General features: G+C 44.5%; 1 protein-coding gene across 9 annotated transcripts in view; it reads right to left on the minus strand.

The window, feature by feature from the left end:
* Positions 1–359: 359 nt before the first annotated feature.
* The window catches only part of C9H6orf89 (chromosome 9 C6orf89 homolog), a 48,523-nt gene continuing 33,404 nt past the window's right edge, over positions 360–15,478 (minus strand). The window contains exons 4-9 of one of the 9 annotated variants that reach the window (XM_053602497.1): positions 14,654–14,808; positions 14,402–14,541; positions 13,176–13,305; positions 9,340–9,463; positions 5,322–5,461; positions 360–4,174 (exon numbers count right to left, since the gene is read on the minus strand). In XM_053602497.1, the coding sequence (XP_053458472.1) occupies positions 5,367–5,461; positions 9,340–9,463; positions 13,176–13,305; positions 14,402–14,541; positions 14,654–14,808 (644 nt within the window). In that variant the 3' untranslated portion in view covers positions 360–4,174; positions 5,322–5,366. Of the gene's footprint in view, positions 4,699–5,287; positions 5,462–9,339; positions 9,464–13,175; positions 13,306–14,401; positions 14,542–14,653; positions 14,809–15,478 lie in introns of those variants that run through there. The other 8 variants (XM_053602496.1, XR_008382441.1, XR_008382440.1 and 5 more) reach the window with 8 other exon arrangements.

A 15,478-nucleotide genomic window follows, 5' to 3' on the forward strand; every position in this document is an offset into this window, starting at 1 on the left:
GGACAAAGGCATCTGGGGTTTCACTTGAATTCTGGACAAAGTGCATGAATAGGGAAACATATTAAGGAGGACTGAGATTTGAGGATTCATGGCAATAGCAAATCAGATGGTACCAGGGGAAAGGGTTGGAATGGGGATAGAGAGCCTGTGAACACAAACAAGCACAATGGTGGGGAGAATTCTAGGGAAGACCGAAGCCAGGCAGGGTCGGGGACCTGGTGAAGCCCACAGAACAGCCCCACAGGCTCACCTCAAGAGAGGAGGTGAGGATGTGGCTATACATCTACATGAGGTATAGGAAGGAAAAGAGGAAATAAGAGAAAACCGAAAGTTAAAGAATGACATCAAGAATACCAAAGTTCTTATCAACTAACATACACACTTTTAATTGCAAAAAGTAAAAATTTTCATTACATAAAACTTTACATACATTCTTTACATGGTGGAAGTCTTTGCAAGTTTGCAGTGTATCAAGTAAGCACTTGTTCAACATCCAGGACTTGAACACGTACACATTCACGGCTCACACCATTCTGAGCCCCTGTGCTGGCACCATCCAGGCCCCTACACCCTGGTTCCCTGAAGATGAACCGTGGCTGCCACCAGCTCCTATTCCTGGTGATGGCAGGGCAGTGGCCGTCCTCTGAGTCCCTGTCTCCCCCAGCCCTGGACATCTGTTACTGGCCTTTCCTCAGAAGGACGGAAGAAAAAAAACCCCAGCCAGCATTTCTCTGGGGTTAAAACTATCAAAAGAAATGTGGAGGGAAAGTTGCCTATGATGAGACTAGATGCCAAGTTTGTTCCTGTAAGGGTTTAAAAGTGCTCTGAGGGGATACCGCTGAGCTGTGAGTAGAGGTGGCTGCACACGCTGACTGCCCCTACCCCACAGAGCTGCTGTGAGGAGTAATGAGATAAATGGAGCCTGGCACAAAGCGGATGTCCCAAGTCCTCATTTTCTGTGTAAAACTTAAAACCCAACTGGGTTCCCTTCTCCGCACCCATGCTTACAGCCACGGCTCACTCCTGGATTGATGGCTGCTGCCTAACTGACAGACATGCCAAGCAGAACTGCTCCGTCTCTGGTCCAGCCCAACCATCTCCAGGTCTCCATTTGCAGTTATGTAACATTCCTTCTCTCCACTAGTCTGAAAAAGTCTGGACATCTGTCTCCAGAGAAAAGAAAATGACAGATGTATTTAGCGCTAATGCTTAAATTATGCAGGGCAGGGAAACCAGACACTGAGGAACCTGGATGACAGACAAGCTGGCTGAGGTTCCTCAGAAGGCCAGCGCTTAGTCAGCTGTGTCCAGGGAGGATGGACTTGGATGTGGTGCGTGAGAGTGAGAGCACCTGTCCCTCTTGCAGACTGGCTTTTGTGGAAAAACCTACGGGCTATCTCGAGGCTAGGGGTGGGGAGGACAGGGGTATGCAGCTGCTGGTGACACGGCACATTCCCAAGGCCTCCCCCTTTTTATTTGCTACAGTGCTGTCTCCTTAAATGCACCTTTCCCTTCCTAGTCTGCTGTCCCTCCAGGTCCAAATATGGAATCTCAGCCTAAAGTACAATTTTAAAACACATCTCTGACACTTCCTTCCTTTAACAAATTCTAGCGCACGATGGGTCACCACTCTGGAAGAGTATTTCCTCTACTGCTAAGAGAGATCAAATGCCTGACACCCTGTGTTTAATAGCTGATTCTCATTGCTTTTCAGCCTTTTGGCTATGAAATAACTGATTCTCAAAAGCTAGACGAAATCGCCTCTCTCTGCAATTTTTTTTTTTTTTTACCTATAGCCTGGCCTTCTCTTGCTGGACAAGGAAATGATGATAACCAAATATGTGCTTTGGGGTTTGAACATTTACTAAGAAATGGGTAATGAGCAAACTCAGTCCAGACTGTATTAAAATGATTGAGCCCATTACCTGCCACTAAGGAACTTGAGATTTTTGTTTTAAAGTAATTGTTCCTACACTGAGGCCCAGGCTGGATTTGGGGAGAAGGGAAAAGAAAACTGAGAACTGAAAAACAAGTGATGTAAACTCCAAGGGACTCAACAACTGGAATTGGACAGAGTCCCTCTTCTGGTCACACATCTGGAAGAATGTGGTGACAGACAGGAAAATGGCTGGACATAGTTGTCTTCCAGCAACACTCACTCTTAAGTTTTCAAATGGGGAGGGAGAAAGTGAAAGGATTTTTATAAAAGTCATATGGTTAAATTCTTTCCTCCTCCCTTCCTGTCCAAAGGAGTTTTATAAACAAGCCGTGCAGAGTTCCTGGCTTGCTGGCCCCCTATGTAATCTCAGCCCAGGAGGGAAATCCCTAGCCCTTTTCTCAGGCACTACACTGTGATGCAGCAGGAAAATAACGTGCTATGGAACCTGGGACCAGCTGCCCACCCGCCAGCAGGTAACTGCTCCAAGTCTTAGTTTCTTGTGAAATAAGAATCCAATATTTCTTTAGAGGACTGGGTGAAGATTAATCAGGCACTTGTGAGAATGGACTAGACAAATGTTATTATTCCTTTCTCCCAGAAAATGAGCCCAAATCTGCCCATTTTGTTTACTGTTATGTATTTCACCAGTGGATTTCTGTTTTCATGAACCACTATTATTTTATTTCCTCCTTTACCCCAAAAATAACTGACAGTGAGGTGAGGATAAGCTTTGCCTCTCTGCATCAGTCAGAACAGGTGTGGTGTCCATTCAACAACTGACTGCAGGAGAATTCCTTAGCACATCTGAACATAAGTGCTTCAAACTGGCAGCAAAGCAGCTTGTCTCCCCCGAGAGCTGACTTCAGAGGACAAGCATCTCTGCAGTGGGAACCTACAAGGAAGTGAAGCTAACACACATGTGGAAGTCACTGTCATAGCATTTCTCAGTAATTGCTCAACAAATTTATGAATAAATCCCTCCTTTTAGACCTGAGGTTTTGTTCTTATTGCAGTGATGGAGGTGGGGAGTTGGTTAGGTGGTCCTGCCATGCCCCTGCAACCCCACTTCCTCATCTAAATGAGCCTCTTTCCCACAACAGGTCATGCGGAGAGACTTTTACTGCTTCCTGCTAGAGGCTGATTGCTAAATGGATAAGAGTAATCCTGTGGCACTCTGCACAAAGCCTTGGATAACTAGAAAGGAACTGGCTGGCAACCCCGAGCCATTCCTGGAGGACTAGACAGTAGTAGATCCTGCTTATTTGAATTACCTTGAGAAGAAGGTGAATGACTTCTGTGTATCTGTTAATTAAGAGCAGACCTCTTTGGAGAATTTTTCCCCTAACATAAATTTATATTCATGGATATATAAATGAACTAGATAGATTTTAAGAAAAATAAGTAGTATATGCACAAAAGTGTTTACTATCTTCTACTATAACCACTCTTTGTTGAACAAGAGTGGTTACAGAATGGCTCAGGGGACTTTCCAAGGGATGCTTCAGAAAACCAACACGTGCAAGGGTTTCTTAGTTTTCAAGTTGTGCGCTGAAGTGGGTATTTTTGTAGACTTTTAAGATATGAAGGGCCAGAGTGAAATAGGGAAGGAACACAAGGCAACTCACAGAAATAAAACAAAGATCTTTCATCAAAACAGTTGTTTTGTTCCTAAGGATGCCTCTCTTTTGTTAATTAAAAGGGCCTGATTTAAGACAGCGCTGAGGGGCCTCTAAAAGCTTACACAAAGCTGGCTTCCAGATGATCCCTCTGACTTACAACCTCTTAAATCATAATTGCTTAGCAGCATGACTTTTATATGTACAGTAAGTTTTGTTTTTCCTGTATAAATTCACACAAGGGGCTGGTTCTTTAAAAGAAAAATTCCCTCAGGTACAGTTCATCCTAGTTTCACTGAAGCACCTGGAAGAGGCTCTGTGTGTTTCTACCCCAAGTTCTGTGAACTCTGCTTGTCCTTTAGAAGCCCAGGAACAGGCCATTCATGCACTGGATGACCCCTGCTGCTGTGAGAAGACAGTCTGGGAGATGAAGTCCAGGGCTCCTCCAAGGATGAAGAGGACACCACAAAGGATCACAACCAACTTTCCTCATAACTGTCCACCTCTGATCCATAGTGACATAGATACCTACTGTATACATTTGATTTCTGCAATTCAGAGCCAGAGGTCATACATGAGGTTTTTTTTTCTTCATCTTGGTGATGGCATGACCAAAGCCCTAATAGGGTCAATAAAGGAATAAAAGGGAACAAGAAAAAGTGCCCTTATTTATATCATTTGATTAATACATACCAAAAACACTTGGGGGGAAAAATAAGCATAGTGAATCATTCAATTGGAAGAACATAACTTTATATTATTGCCAAACAATAAAAATACCTCACCTTGTTTCCCAGCACAAAGAGAGAAATCATTTTAAGACAGAGGATCACATAGTTGCACACCCAGCTGGCAAACACTTTGGGTCTGGAGTTCCTCCCACAACCACATTACAACATCAGCTCTGACACATGTGTAAAATATCTTCTCTGCAGAAGGTCAGACCTAAAGATCAAACCCAGGGAGGCGCCTCTCCCCAGGCCAGCTACTCCGGCTCATTCCTCTCTGAAGACACTTGGTAAAGGCAACACAGCTGACACAAGGGGTGCTGCGTTAGCAGTAATGGCTCTGGCCCAGCCCCTTCTGAGAAACCATCCAGATAGGCAAGGGACAAGGCGGGGGCTGGGGGCAGAGCTCAAGAATCTGATAAAATGAAGAAAAATAATATCTTAGCAATTCCTAATTCAAATTATAATCAGACCCTACTCAGGCATTACTGAGACTCCAAGAGCCATGGGCACTGGGAAAGAAGTACACTTGAGTGCAATTCAAGGTTATCTGACCTTTTTTTACTGGTTCTAGATTCAATTCTGCTTGAGAAACTGTAATGGTTTCTTCAATCAGCCATGGCTTTCCAAAAAAGTTCAGGGTGATATAGCCAGGAAGATGGGGATGAACAAGCTCACCTGGTGAACGATAGCTCTGATATCAGAACCTACTGGCTGTCCTCTCTGTTGCCACAGAGCCAGCAGAGGGGACCATGGCAATGCCACAGAAGGAAGGCACCAGCTCTATTTCCTGCCTGAGGAGCAGCCTGAAGGCTATAATGCCTAGAGGTTTGGTAGAGTTCAGTTTTTCACAGATAGGTGCTGGCAGAGCCCTAACCAAGTGCCCAGGCTAGAGTCCTTTCTGAATCATCTGCAGGAAGAAGGGTAGGCCCTGGCCAATGCCACACAGCTGGCTGGCACACGCATGCAAAGGGCAGGTAACTTAAGTATCCAACCCCCAGAAAGCAGTTTAATTCTTTTTATTTCCCCCCTTTCAACCTGGTTTTCAGCTCTCAAAGTTGCTCCTGAATAAAGTTCTGATTCCTATAGTTCTGAGTGAGTGGTTCCATCACAGATGACCAAAGGCTGGACCCCTCTGGCTATAATGTAGACCTTCCAATGGGTGGTACCGGCATAGCCTTGAAGGGAAACAGCAACAGGAAAGCATGTCAATGTCAGGGACTGCACACACCCACAGGCAAGAGCAAGGCTGGGGCTGCCAAAGATGCCCTCAGGGTACACTGGCAGAGTCAAAGACAATCCTGCTCTGAAGGTCTTTTAGCTCTTCCTAGTAGTGTTCTTAGTTATTACCAGTCCTCTCTGTAACCTGACATCCAATAGGAGTCACTTGGGACCAAAATACTTTGTCACCACTCCTTGCCAGGACAACTGTGAGTCACCCAGTTCAGCAGGTTTACAAGGCAAGGAGCTCCAGAGGAGGCTGGTGATGGGCCTTGGATTGATCTGAGCTTTTTCAGCAAGATGGAACAGGTTCTGAGGGGAAGTAGGACCTACTATCCAATTTTCCTGAGGTTATCTATAATGTAGTTTCATTATAGAACATCCAGATTAACCTAAACCAGTATTTCCCAAATTGGGTTTTGCTAATGGTAGTATCCTATAAAGTATCCTTCAAGAGAACTGGTTCCATGGCCAAATAAGTTTGGGAAACATGAAGTTCTTCTAAGGCAGCGGTTCTCAACCTGTGGGTTGCGACCCCTTTGTAACAATGAAAATACATCGCAGCGGGCGGTACCTGTGGCTCAAGGAGTAGGGTGCCGGTCCCATATGCCAGAGGTGGCAGGTTCAAACCTAGCCCTGGCCAAAATAAAAAAAAAAAAAAAAAAAAAAGAAAATACATCGCAGCATTAGGAAGGTTGAGAACCACTGTTCTAAGGCTTTTCGGAGCCTTTGGCACACTGGTCAGGGATTTCCCAAAGTTGACTGACTCAAGAGCCCTATTTGCCAAGGGCCTTTCCAAGGGACTCCAGGTCCCATCCATCGGGCCATGAATAATCTGAAGAATTTAGTTAAGTAAACACTGATCTACATCATCTGAGTGGACTATGAAGTTAAACTTAAAAACTTTAATCCGTCAATAATCTGATGCTGAACTTCACTGTGTCCATTGTTAACAATTCATTCTTGTTTATTTAAAATTTTGTTTAGAGGGATTTTATGTTTTTATAACAATAAAATAAACAAAATTCTCTTGAAAAATTTTCTAGAGTATAACTGTTACCCATCTTTAAACTGAGAACACTGAAAAGAATTATCTTTACTTGGTGATTCAGGGTCACAGTGAGTAGTGACTGTCCTTTACAGGGACTGTGGATATTATGCCTGATCTCTAAGTCATTTTTGAAAATGCCTCCAACCAAAGATGTTCTGGTGATCTCTAACACCTCTCCCCTCCACTTCCACAGGACAATGTATTTTGTCAAAAATCAAGACCCTTGCTTGTTGCAGTGCTATAATACTTAAGGGTCCCTAAGGCCCTGGAGCTGCCATCTGTCCTACAACCACTGAATTCTTCTTCATTGTCAGGGTCTGCTTTCCTGTCTTCGTTTTTGTTGTTGTTGTTGTTGTTATTGTTGTTAATCAGGCCCAGGCGAGGTTCAAACTTGCTGCCCCTGGTGTGCAGGGGGCCTGTGCTCTAACCACTTAGCTACAGTGCCCAGCTTCCTGTCTTCATTTTTTTTTTTTTTTTTTGAGACAGAGCCTTAAGCTGTCGCCCTGGGTAGAGTGCCCTGGCATCACAGCTCACAGCAACCTCCAACTCATGGGCTCAGGCAATTCTCCTGCCTCTGCCTCTCAAGTAGCTGGGACTACAGGCACCTGCCACAACGCCCAGCTATTTTTTGGTTGCAGCTGTCATTGTTGTTTGGCGGCCTAGGCTGGATTTGAACCCGCCAGCTCAGGTGTATGTGGCTGGCACGGAGCCCCTGCCTTCATTTTTAAGCATAGGAATTGCAGTCATTGCTTCTACTTCTGCCACTGATTCAGGCACCCACCGGCCTTCACATCACTCCCTATCCCCATCCTTTTTCCAAACTTGCCCTCCTCCTCTCTGCAGTCCTCCCTCTTTTCTCTGTGTTCAAGTAGCTGGCCTTTCATAGCCACATCTAACCAAGGGCTCCTTTCCTCTGGTCGACAAATAGGCTTGTCACAGCACAGGAAGTACCATGCTCTGGATCGTAGGCTATTCTAGACTATCTGCAACTGTGTTCAATGCTCAACACCTCCTTCGTCGCTGCCAGACATCTTCTTTTCCTTTTTCCCTAGTTCTGTAATTTGGTATTCTGAATGCCTATGGGAGCTGGAAATCTGGAATTGTGGATAACCAAGGTGTTTCTCTAGTTGTCTGAACTGTTAGGTATTTGTAGAACATAAGACAGAAACTAGTTCATCATGATCAATCGCACACCCCAAACCCAGACATGCCACTCAGATCTTTGCGATAGTCATCCCTGTGACAGGGTTACTCCACCGCAGGAAAACAGGTTCAGAACAATTTCCATACAAGAATACTCTATTTTTTGGCAGGAGTTTCCTAAGGATCAGGCCAGCTGTGCACTGTTATTAGTTACTGCTTGATATGTACATTATTATTTTTCATTTGTGAATTGAAATAAGTTACATAACTTGGATTAAAGCAAACTGCAGACTCAAACCCTCCAATGAGATGAGAAGTTTCTAGGGATTCACAGGTCTTCTGAATAGGTAGAAGTAAAAGAGATCAATTAGGAAACCAATCTGGCCTCTGTCAGGGACTCCAGGTCTTACCTGGATTTTGTGAGGCAGGAAAAACAAGTTCAATGGTGACACTGTCTGACTTACTTGCTTCTGCCAAGAAAATTCTTCTGTCAAACTGATTGCTACTGACAGCAACCAGTTGATTCAAACTTGCTTCTTTAGAACAGATTTTTAGAATACATATAAGGCATAGGACAAATCACAGTTGGGAAAACACTGAGCCAGAGTTAAAAGTGAGTCATCAATATGAAGCTGTGACTTGGGCTGCGGGACCCACCTAGAAGGTAATATTTCCTTGGGTGACCACTGCTTTCTACTGTTTATTTGCAAAATGGGCACAGAAAAGGTTTCCTCTACTCCTGAGTTGTCCATCTCCTGGCTTGAATGTGCTTTATGCTTTGCTTGACTAATGATGGGGCCTTAGGATGGTCTGTTCCTCTCCTCTGTGGGTCTCAATTTCCTCACCTGGAAAACAGTGACTGGTCTAAACATTGTCCAGAATCCCTTCTAACTTGAAGTTTCTATGACAAATAGACACATGTATTCTAAATGCCGTATGTACAAGACATTTCACTATGCTACATTTTTTTATTAGTTCCATTTTTAAGCATAAACCAATGACCCTGTTAATAAAAGAATACTATTTTGAGGGGGGGGGGACCTGGGGCTGGGTTTATACCCGCCACTTCCGGCATATGGGGCCGGCACCCTACTCCTTTGAGCCACAGGCACCGCCCCAAAAGAATGCTATTTTATATTCTATTTAAATAGAACTTCTATGAAGACAGCACTTGATTTTTTTTTTTTTTTTTTGAGACAGAGTCTCCACTATGTGGCCCTTGGTAGAGTGCCGTGGTGTCACAGCTCATAGCAACCTCAAACCTTGGGCTTAAGTGATTCTCTTGCCTCAGTCTCTCAAGTAGCTGGGACTACAGGTGCTGCCACAACACTCGGCTATTTTTTGTTGCAGTTGTCATTGTTGTTTCAGCTGGCCCTGGGTGGGTTTGAACCTGCCAACTTTGGTGTTTGTGGCTGGTGCTGTAACCACTGAGCTACAGGCACTGAGCCAAGCACTTGATTCTTAAAAAATATTTTTTTTAAGTAAAAACTAAGGGCGGCGCCTGTGGCTCAAAGGAGTAGGGCGCTGGCCCCATATGCTGGAGGTGGCTGGTTCAAGCTCAGCCCCAGCCAAAAACTGCAAAAAAAAAAAAACACTAAAAAGATCCCATGGCTGACCCTGCCCTCTTGGGGCCCTACATACCAATATCCCCTGGCTCTACTGGCATGGACACAGACCGACAGTGTCTTCGGCAATGGAAAGGAGGGATGAACTGCAACATGGCCTCACCGCTGCCAATGATAAATAAGTCACGCATCTTATGCATCTGGAGGAAAGAACAAGAGGGAGGAAAAAAGAAAAAAAAAAAAAAAACAGAATAAAACCTGGGGGTTTAGTACACAAAAATGCTTATCCATATAGCTAAGGTCCTAGTCTAAACAAAGAAGAAAACAGAACCAGTAACAAACATTTGTCCAAAAGATAAAACCAAACTAGTTTCTCCTAAGAATGGCATCTCTTCGTGCTGAAAGCAGGGTAAAATCTCTTTTACAGGCTCTCCTAGAGGCACTATGTGATTTAGTGGGCGACATCCTCAATAATAGGTCAAGTGTGGTGGCTCACACCTGTAATCCTAGCATTTTGGGAGGCCACAGAAGGAGGATTACTTGAGGCCAGTTTGAGACCATCTTGAGGAACACAGTGAGACACCCATTTTCTACAAAAAAAGAAAAATTAACTGGGTGTGGTGGTGCATGCTGTAGTCTCAACTACTTGAAAGTCTGAGGCAGGGGGCGGCGCCTGTGGCTCAGCTGGTAAGGCGCCGGCCCCATATACTGAGGGTGGCAGGTTCAAACCCGGCCCCGGCTGAACTGCAACCAAAAAACAGCCGGGCGTTGTGGCGGGCGCCTGTAGTCCCAGCTACTCGGGAGGCTGAGGCAAGAGAATCGCTTAAGCCCAGGAGTTGGAGGTTGCTGTGAGCTGGGTGAGGCCACGGCACTCTACGGAGGGCCATAAAGTGAGACTCTGTCTCTACAAAAAAAAAAAAAAAAGAAAGAAAGTCTGAGGCAGGAGGATTGCTTGAGCCTAGGAGTTCAATGGTTACAGTGAACTAGGCCACTGTGCTCTAGTCCAGGTGACAGAGCAAGACTTGGTAAATAAATAAATAAGTATATAATTAAATAAATAAATATCCTAGAGAAGGTCCTTGGTAAATAAATAAATAAATAACTAAATAAATGTCCTAGAAAAGATCCCATGAGCTTTCTATTTGCAACTACTTGTAGCCACAGACTCAAAGTAAGCCAAAGGAAAAAACCTAACTGTACTTCAACGAAAGTAGTTCTAGCAGGCAATGCCTGTGGTTTAAAGGAATAGGACACTAGCCCCACATACTGGAGATGGCGGGTTCAAACCCAGCCCTGGCTAAAAGCTGCAAAAAAACAAAAAAGTAGTTCTAGCAGAAGCTAATACATGATGGTCTACGTATACAACCTTTTAAGGCTCTGGTTTGATCTAGACTTTTTAGATAGATAGATGATCTACCTACCTTTTGGACACTTACACATAGAATATTATTTCTCATCACTAGGGTTCTGGTAAGACTTGCACAGCAGCAAGTTTAAGTTTACACTGTCTGGCAAGCCCCACATGAGCAGATATGCCATGCTACTGATTACAAATTAATGACAGGCCAGGTGCAGTGGCTCACGCCTGTAATCCTAGCATTTTGGGAAGCCAGGGTAGGAGGACTGTTTGAAGCCAGAAGTTTGAGACTACCCTGAGCAAGAGCGAGACCCCATTTTTACCAAAAATAGAAAAATTAGCTGGGCATGGTGGTGCATGCCTATAGTCCCAGGTACTCAGGAAGCTGAGGCAGGAGGACTATTTGAGCCCAGGAGTTTGAGGTTGCAGTGAGCTATGACACCACTGCACTCTAGCCTGGGTGACAGAGCAAGACTCTGTCTCGAACACACACACACAACTAATGACGCTAGAATTGGCCCCAATTTTGAAGACTAAGGAGATAAGCAGCATGTATACCTGCGCAGGTAACCACTGCACCCCTGAGGACATACTCCTGTCAGCAATGAGCATTAAGTGCAACCTTCTATATGCCAAGCAAGAGGCTGTGAATACTGGGGAGGAGGTTGGGACAAAGCAGGAATAGGATAAAAGGAGGTAGATCTTGCTTGGGCTTTTCTCCTTATTTACACAGTGAGAGAAAACTCCTGGGGCCTCCCTTTGTCAGCCCCTTCCTAGCTCCTGCGCTTAAATACTTTATATGCTCACATAAAGCAGGGGTAGGAGGGTGCCACGTGTCTGATTCCCAGGGCTACACCCTCGTTTTCTCTTCACTACTCAAGGCCTCCAGAGTCTTGGGTATTCTCTCTCTCTCTCCTGCTGTCATGGTCCTGGCCATGATTCTGTTTCCATCGCAACATCACAGCCATTTCGCCAGCTCCTATGGTGATAAGGAGAGGCCTGGTGTCTGGACTGGTACTAATACTGGCAGAAGCCCTAACATCTATATAGTCTTGAAAAAAATCCTAGTGGGCCAAAAACAAGTGGATGTATCCCCCTTTAACACAGGCTCAAGATGGGGTGGCATCATGTTCCTCCATACCTAAGATGGAAAGAAAAAGACAGCAGGATGGCGTGGGCCAGCCCCAGGCAGTACTGTGCAATGGGTGATGTGGGCCTTGGAGTGCCCTGCCTCTCTCCTCAGTATAACCAGGTCCACACTTCTCATCTTCCAACCCAAGGCTGCCTTTGGATTTTGGTCACACAGACACATGACTTGTCCAGAGCTGTGGACAACATGGTGGGGTAACAAGGCAGAGGAGAAAGAAGAGCTTGGGCCAAAGTGGGGAAATACATGCTCGAAGAATTTATTCCTTTGGCTAGGCTCCCTGGTATTAATCAGACTGGTGAAATTAACCTCAGTATTCAAGTGAGAAAACCGAGAAAAAGATAAAGGTCCTCACCCAGAATTATATCATAATTATGAAGATGAAATCATAAGAAGGCCCTGAATTCTAGCTGGGGACAGCAGGATAAACGTCTTTAAAATCTGGGGCATGGATCCAGCATCTCCACCCGAGTGCTGGCAGACAGAGGTTCTCACTTCTAGACAAAATGATTGTTTTTATATGCTTTCAAATTCCTTTAACACAATTCAGCAAATTTGAAGCCAAATAATAGCATCATGAGATTGAAGCCACAATCTAGAGGTGGTGGTGGTAGGGGATCATGGTTGGGGAAATTTAAATTTTTTACAAAGGAAAATATAGTACATTCCTTTAATTCTTCCAAATCAACTCAAGTTCAAAAACCTTCCTGAGAAATGAGACTCAACAAAGGAGCAATTCAGAGAACAGTAAAGAGACACAAACCTTTAACAGCTCTCTCAGTTCACTGGCCCCCAGAGAAGGAAATTTGGCCTCTGAACACCAGGCCCTGGACTGAGGTGGGAAATGAGGTGGGTGAGAGGGGCCTTTCCACCCCCACTGGGCTACCTGTCTAACAAATGCCCCCAGGCTCCCAAACATTCTCTATTTGAAGACTCTTATTTCTGAGGAAAGCCAACCTGGAGGTGGAGGTGGAGGTGGGGGTGGGGGTGGGAGGAGTCCTCCTACCAACTTGCTCTGTGTCCTTGGGTAAATCACTTACTCTCTCTGGGGCTCAGTTTCTGTACCTACAAAATGAAAGGCTGGGCGATTTATTTACATGCTATTCATTTATACATTATCTACTTTCCACTCTGAGGTAGAAAAGTCAGACTAACTTGCACACTCAAGTCTGTTCAAATTTTAGAATTCTACTTCCTTTAAAGTAAAACAGAGTGCCCTCAGGTATTAAGGGTGGAGACAGATTTGCCGACTAGACTTTCTGGAAACATGCCTTCATGACAGAGTGGGAGAAGTTGAGATTACATGAGTGTTCCCTAAATTGATACGCAGAGAAAGCCTTGATTATGACATCAGTCCAGGTCCCAAATGAGGAAAAGTCTAGATTCAAGTCCTCTCAAAATTTCCTACCTTACTCCCCACAACAGGTTCTGTGTGAAGAAGGAAACACTTTTTTAAAGAAGCATCTTTTGGAAATTGCAGGTCAGTGAAAACAGGAAAAAGCTCACGTAAGATTTGTGATCTATTCAGAGGTCTTCTCCTGTAAAAGTTTGAAACAAAAAAAGTCATTAAACTGAGCAAGCCAGCCTACCTTCATGACTAACAGAAAGCTCAGCAGGGTGGGGAAACTATGGGTGGTGGGTAAAGAGGGAAAAGTATCCGGAGAGTATCTTTAATACTAAGTCTTTGAAGAATACTTGTGCCAAAGTCAATGAATTATCACAAGCATAAACTCTACAACCACAATTTGTACACGTGGGTGGAGTGTTTATAAAGTGCAGCTAAAACAACATATAGAGGAAGGAAGGAAATAATCTATCATTCTATCTTGGAAAAGAGACTGAAGTAACAGCAGACCATGCGGGGGGGAAGGGAAGGAAAGAGAAGGAAGAGGAGGGAACAAAAATCAAGACCCTTCTGAGGCAGAATGGCATGCCTCAGATAAAAGGCACATTCAAGAAAGGCGAAGCCCTGGGAAATTGTCTAACAAAAAGGCCTGAGAAAGCCATTTTAATTCTCTTTTGGAACAGTTCTAAGATGGAAACTGCCTTTCAGTTTGTTGTTAGAGAGCAATTTTAACCCCAAAGAATGGATCAGTCTTTTGCAGGACACAGGAACAGGAAGACAAATCTGAGTTTCAATCCTGGCTGGGTAACGTTGGGGAAGTTACTTAACCTCTCTGGTTCCTACGTTCAGATCCGAAAAATAGCAATAATCATTCCTTCTTCCCAGAGTCATTATGAGTGCCACCAATGAGCAATAGACACTAAACACCAAGGCACACTGCCTGCCACAAACAAGCGCCCAAGAAATGCAGATCTCCTATTCTTTGCACCCTTTCCAACCTTGACATTTAGGTTGTATTCTACACAAAGTACTAAACACATACGTAGAAATAAAGTATGATTCTATTAGGCAATCCTGGTGTCCCTCCTTCTGACATACCTTTTCCATTCATTCCCTTTACATCTCATCACTGATTATCAGCGAGCTCCTGTCATTTGACTTGAAGAGTATATTGTAAAGTGCTTACCACATGCCAGGCACATGGCAGCTCTTAGTGCTAGCTATCACTGTTGTTCAGTGTTACTGGTCTTCACCTTTCCCACATACAAAGTGCCCCTTTTCAAACTCACCATGGATAAGTAAATGGGAACCACCTTTCAGGAAAGCAACGCCACCACTTGGTGAAAAATCCTTCTGTGAAGCCTTCTATGGCCTCAGGGTATTGGCATAGAAAGTGCTGAATCTCCTCAGACAACAGAGGCTGTCCCGTCTTGAAACAAAGCAGAACAAAAGTCAAAGTTACACGTCAGAAATTTCATAGGGCTTGATCTGTCTGTTCAATGAGTAATCAATCAGTGGGAGAAATCAGGCTTCTCGCTTACCTTGATCACCAAAGGATGGAGTCTCTCAAATTTCTTTGGGGCATCTTCCAGGAGCAGCACCTTCAGGGGCAGTTTCTGGGCACAGCCGGTGCAGTTGGCTGGTACCGGCTCCAGCTCATTCTGCTTACTATTGTTTGTCCACCAGGGGTCAAAGTCTGAGAGGAAGGGACATGGAGAAAGCAGACACAGGAAGAGCACAGCTAAATCCAGCAGCTTTGCCAATGAAAGCAGAAAGATAGATAATATTTATTTTTTATTTATTTTTTTGAGACAGAATCTCTCTCTGTTGCTCTTGGTAGATGCCATGCATCATAGCTCACAGCAACCCCCAACTGCTGGGCTCAAGAGATCCTCTACCCTCAGTTTTTCAGTTTTAGTAGAGATGGGGTCTCACTCTTGCTCAGGCTGGTTTCAAACTCGTAAGCTCAGGCAATCCACCTGCCTCAGCCTCCCAGGGTACTAGGATTACAGACGTGAGCCACCGCCCCCAGCTGTGATAATTTTTCAAAGTTAACCATGACAAACACTGGAGACTCAGAAAAGGTACATATGAAATGAGCAGCCACTAAGGAGGTAGCGGAGGGCCCCGAGAGCCAGGGTGAGAAAGAGAGGCAATTTTCAGTATATACTTTGTACTTTTTGATACTTCGTAGAAAACACCGTAATTTGTGTACGTGTATTTCCCAAATCAAACCAATAAATAAAGCATAACAGTTTGAAAACATTCAGCAACTTCTGGCTGAAGATATAGTTCTTCCAGCATCTTGAACCCCCTGAGGCACACATCTGAAGTGTCTACAGAAAGGGTGACCCCGCCAACACAGA

Source organism: Nycticebus coucang, chromosome 9 (genome assembly GCF_027406575.1).
Source record: "Nycticebus coucang isolate mNycCou1 chromosome 9, mNycCou1.pri, whole genome shotgun sequence".
Taxonomy (NCBI): domain Eukaryota; kingdom Metazoa; phylum Chordata; class Mammalia; order Primates; family Lorisidae; genus Nycticebus; species Nycticebus coucang.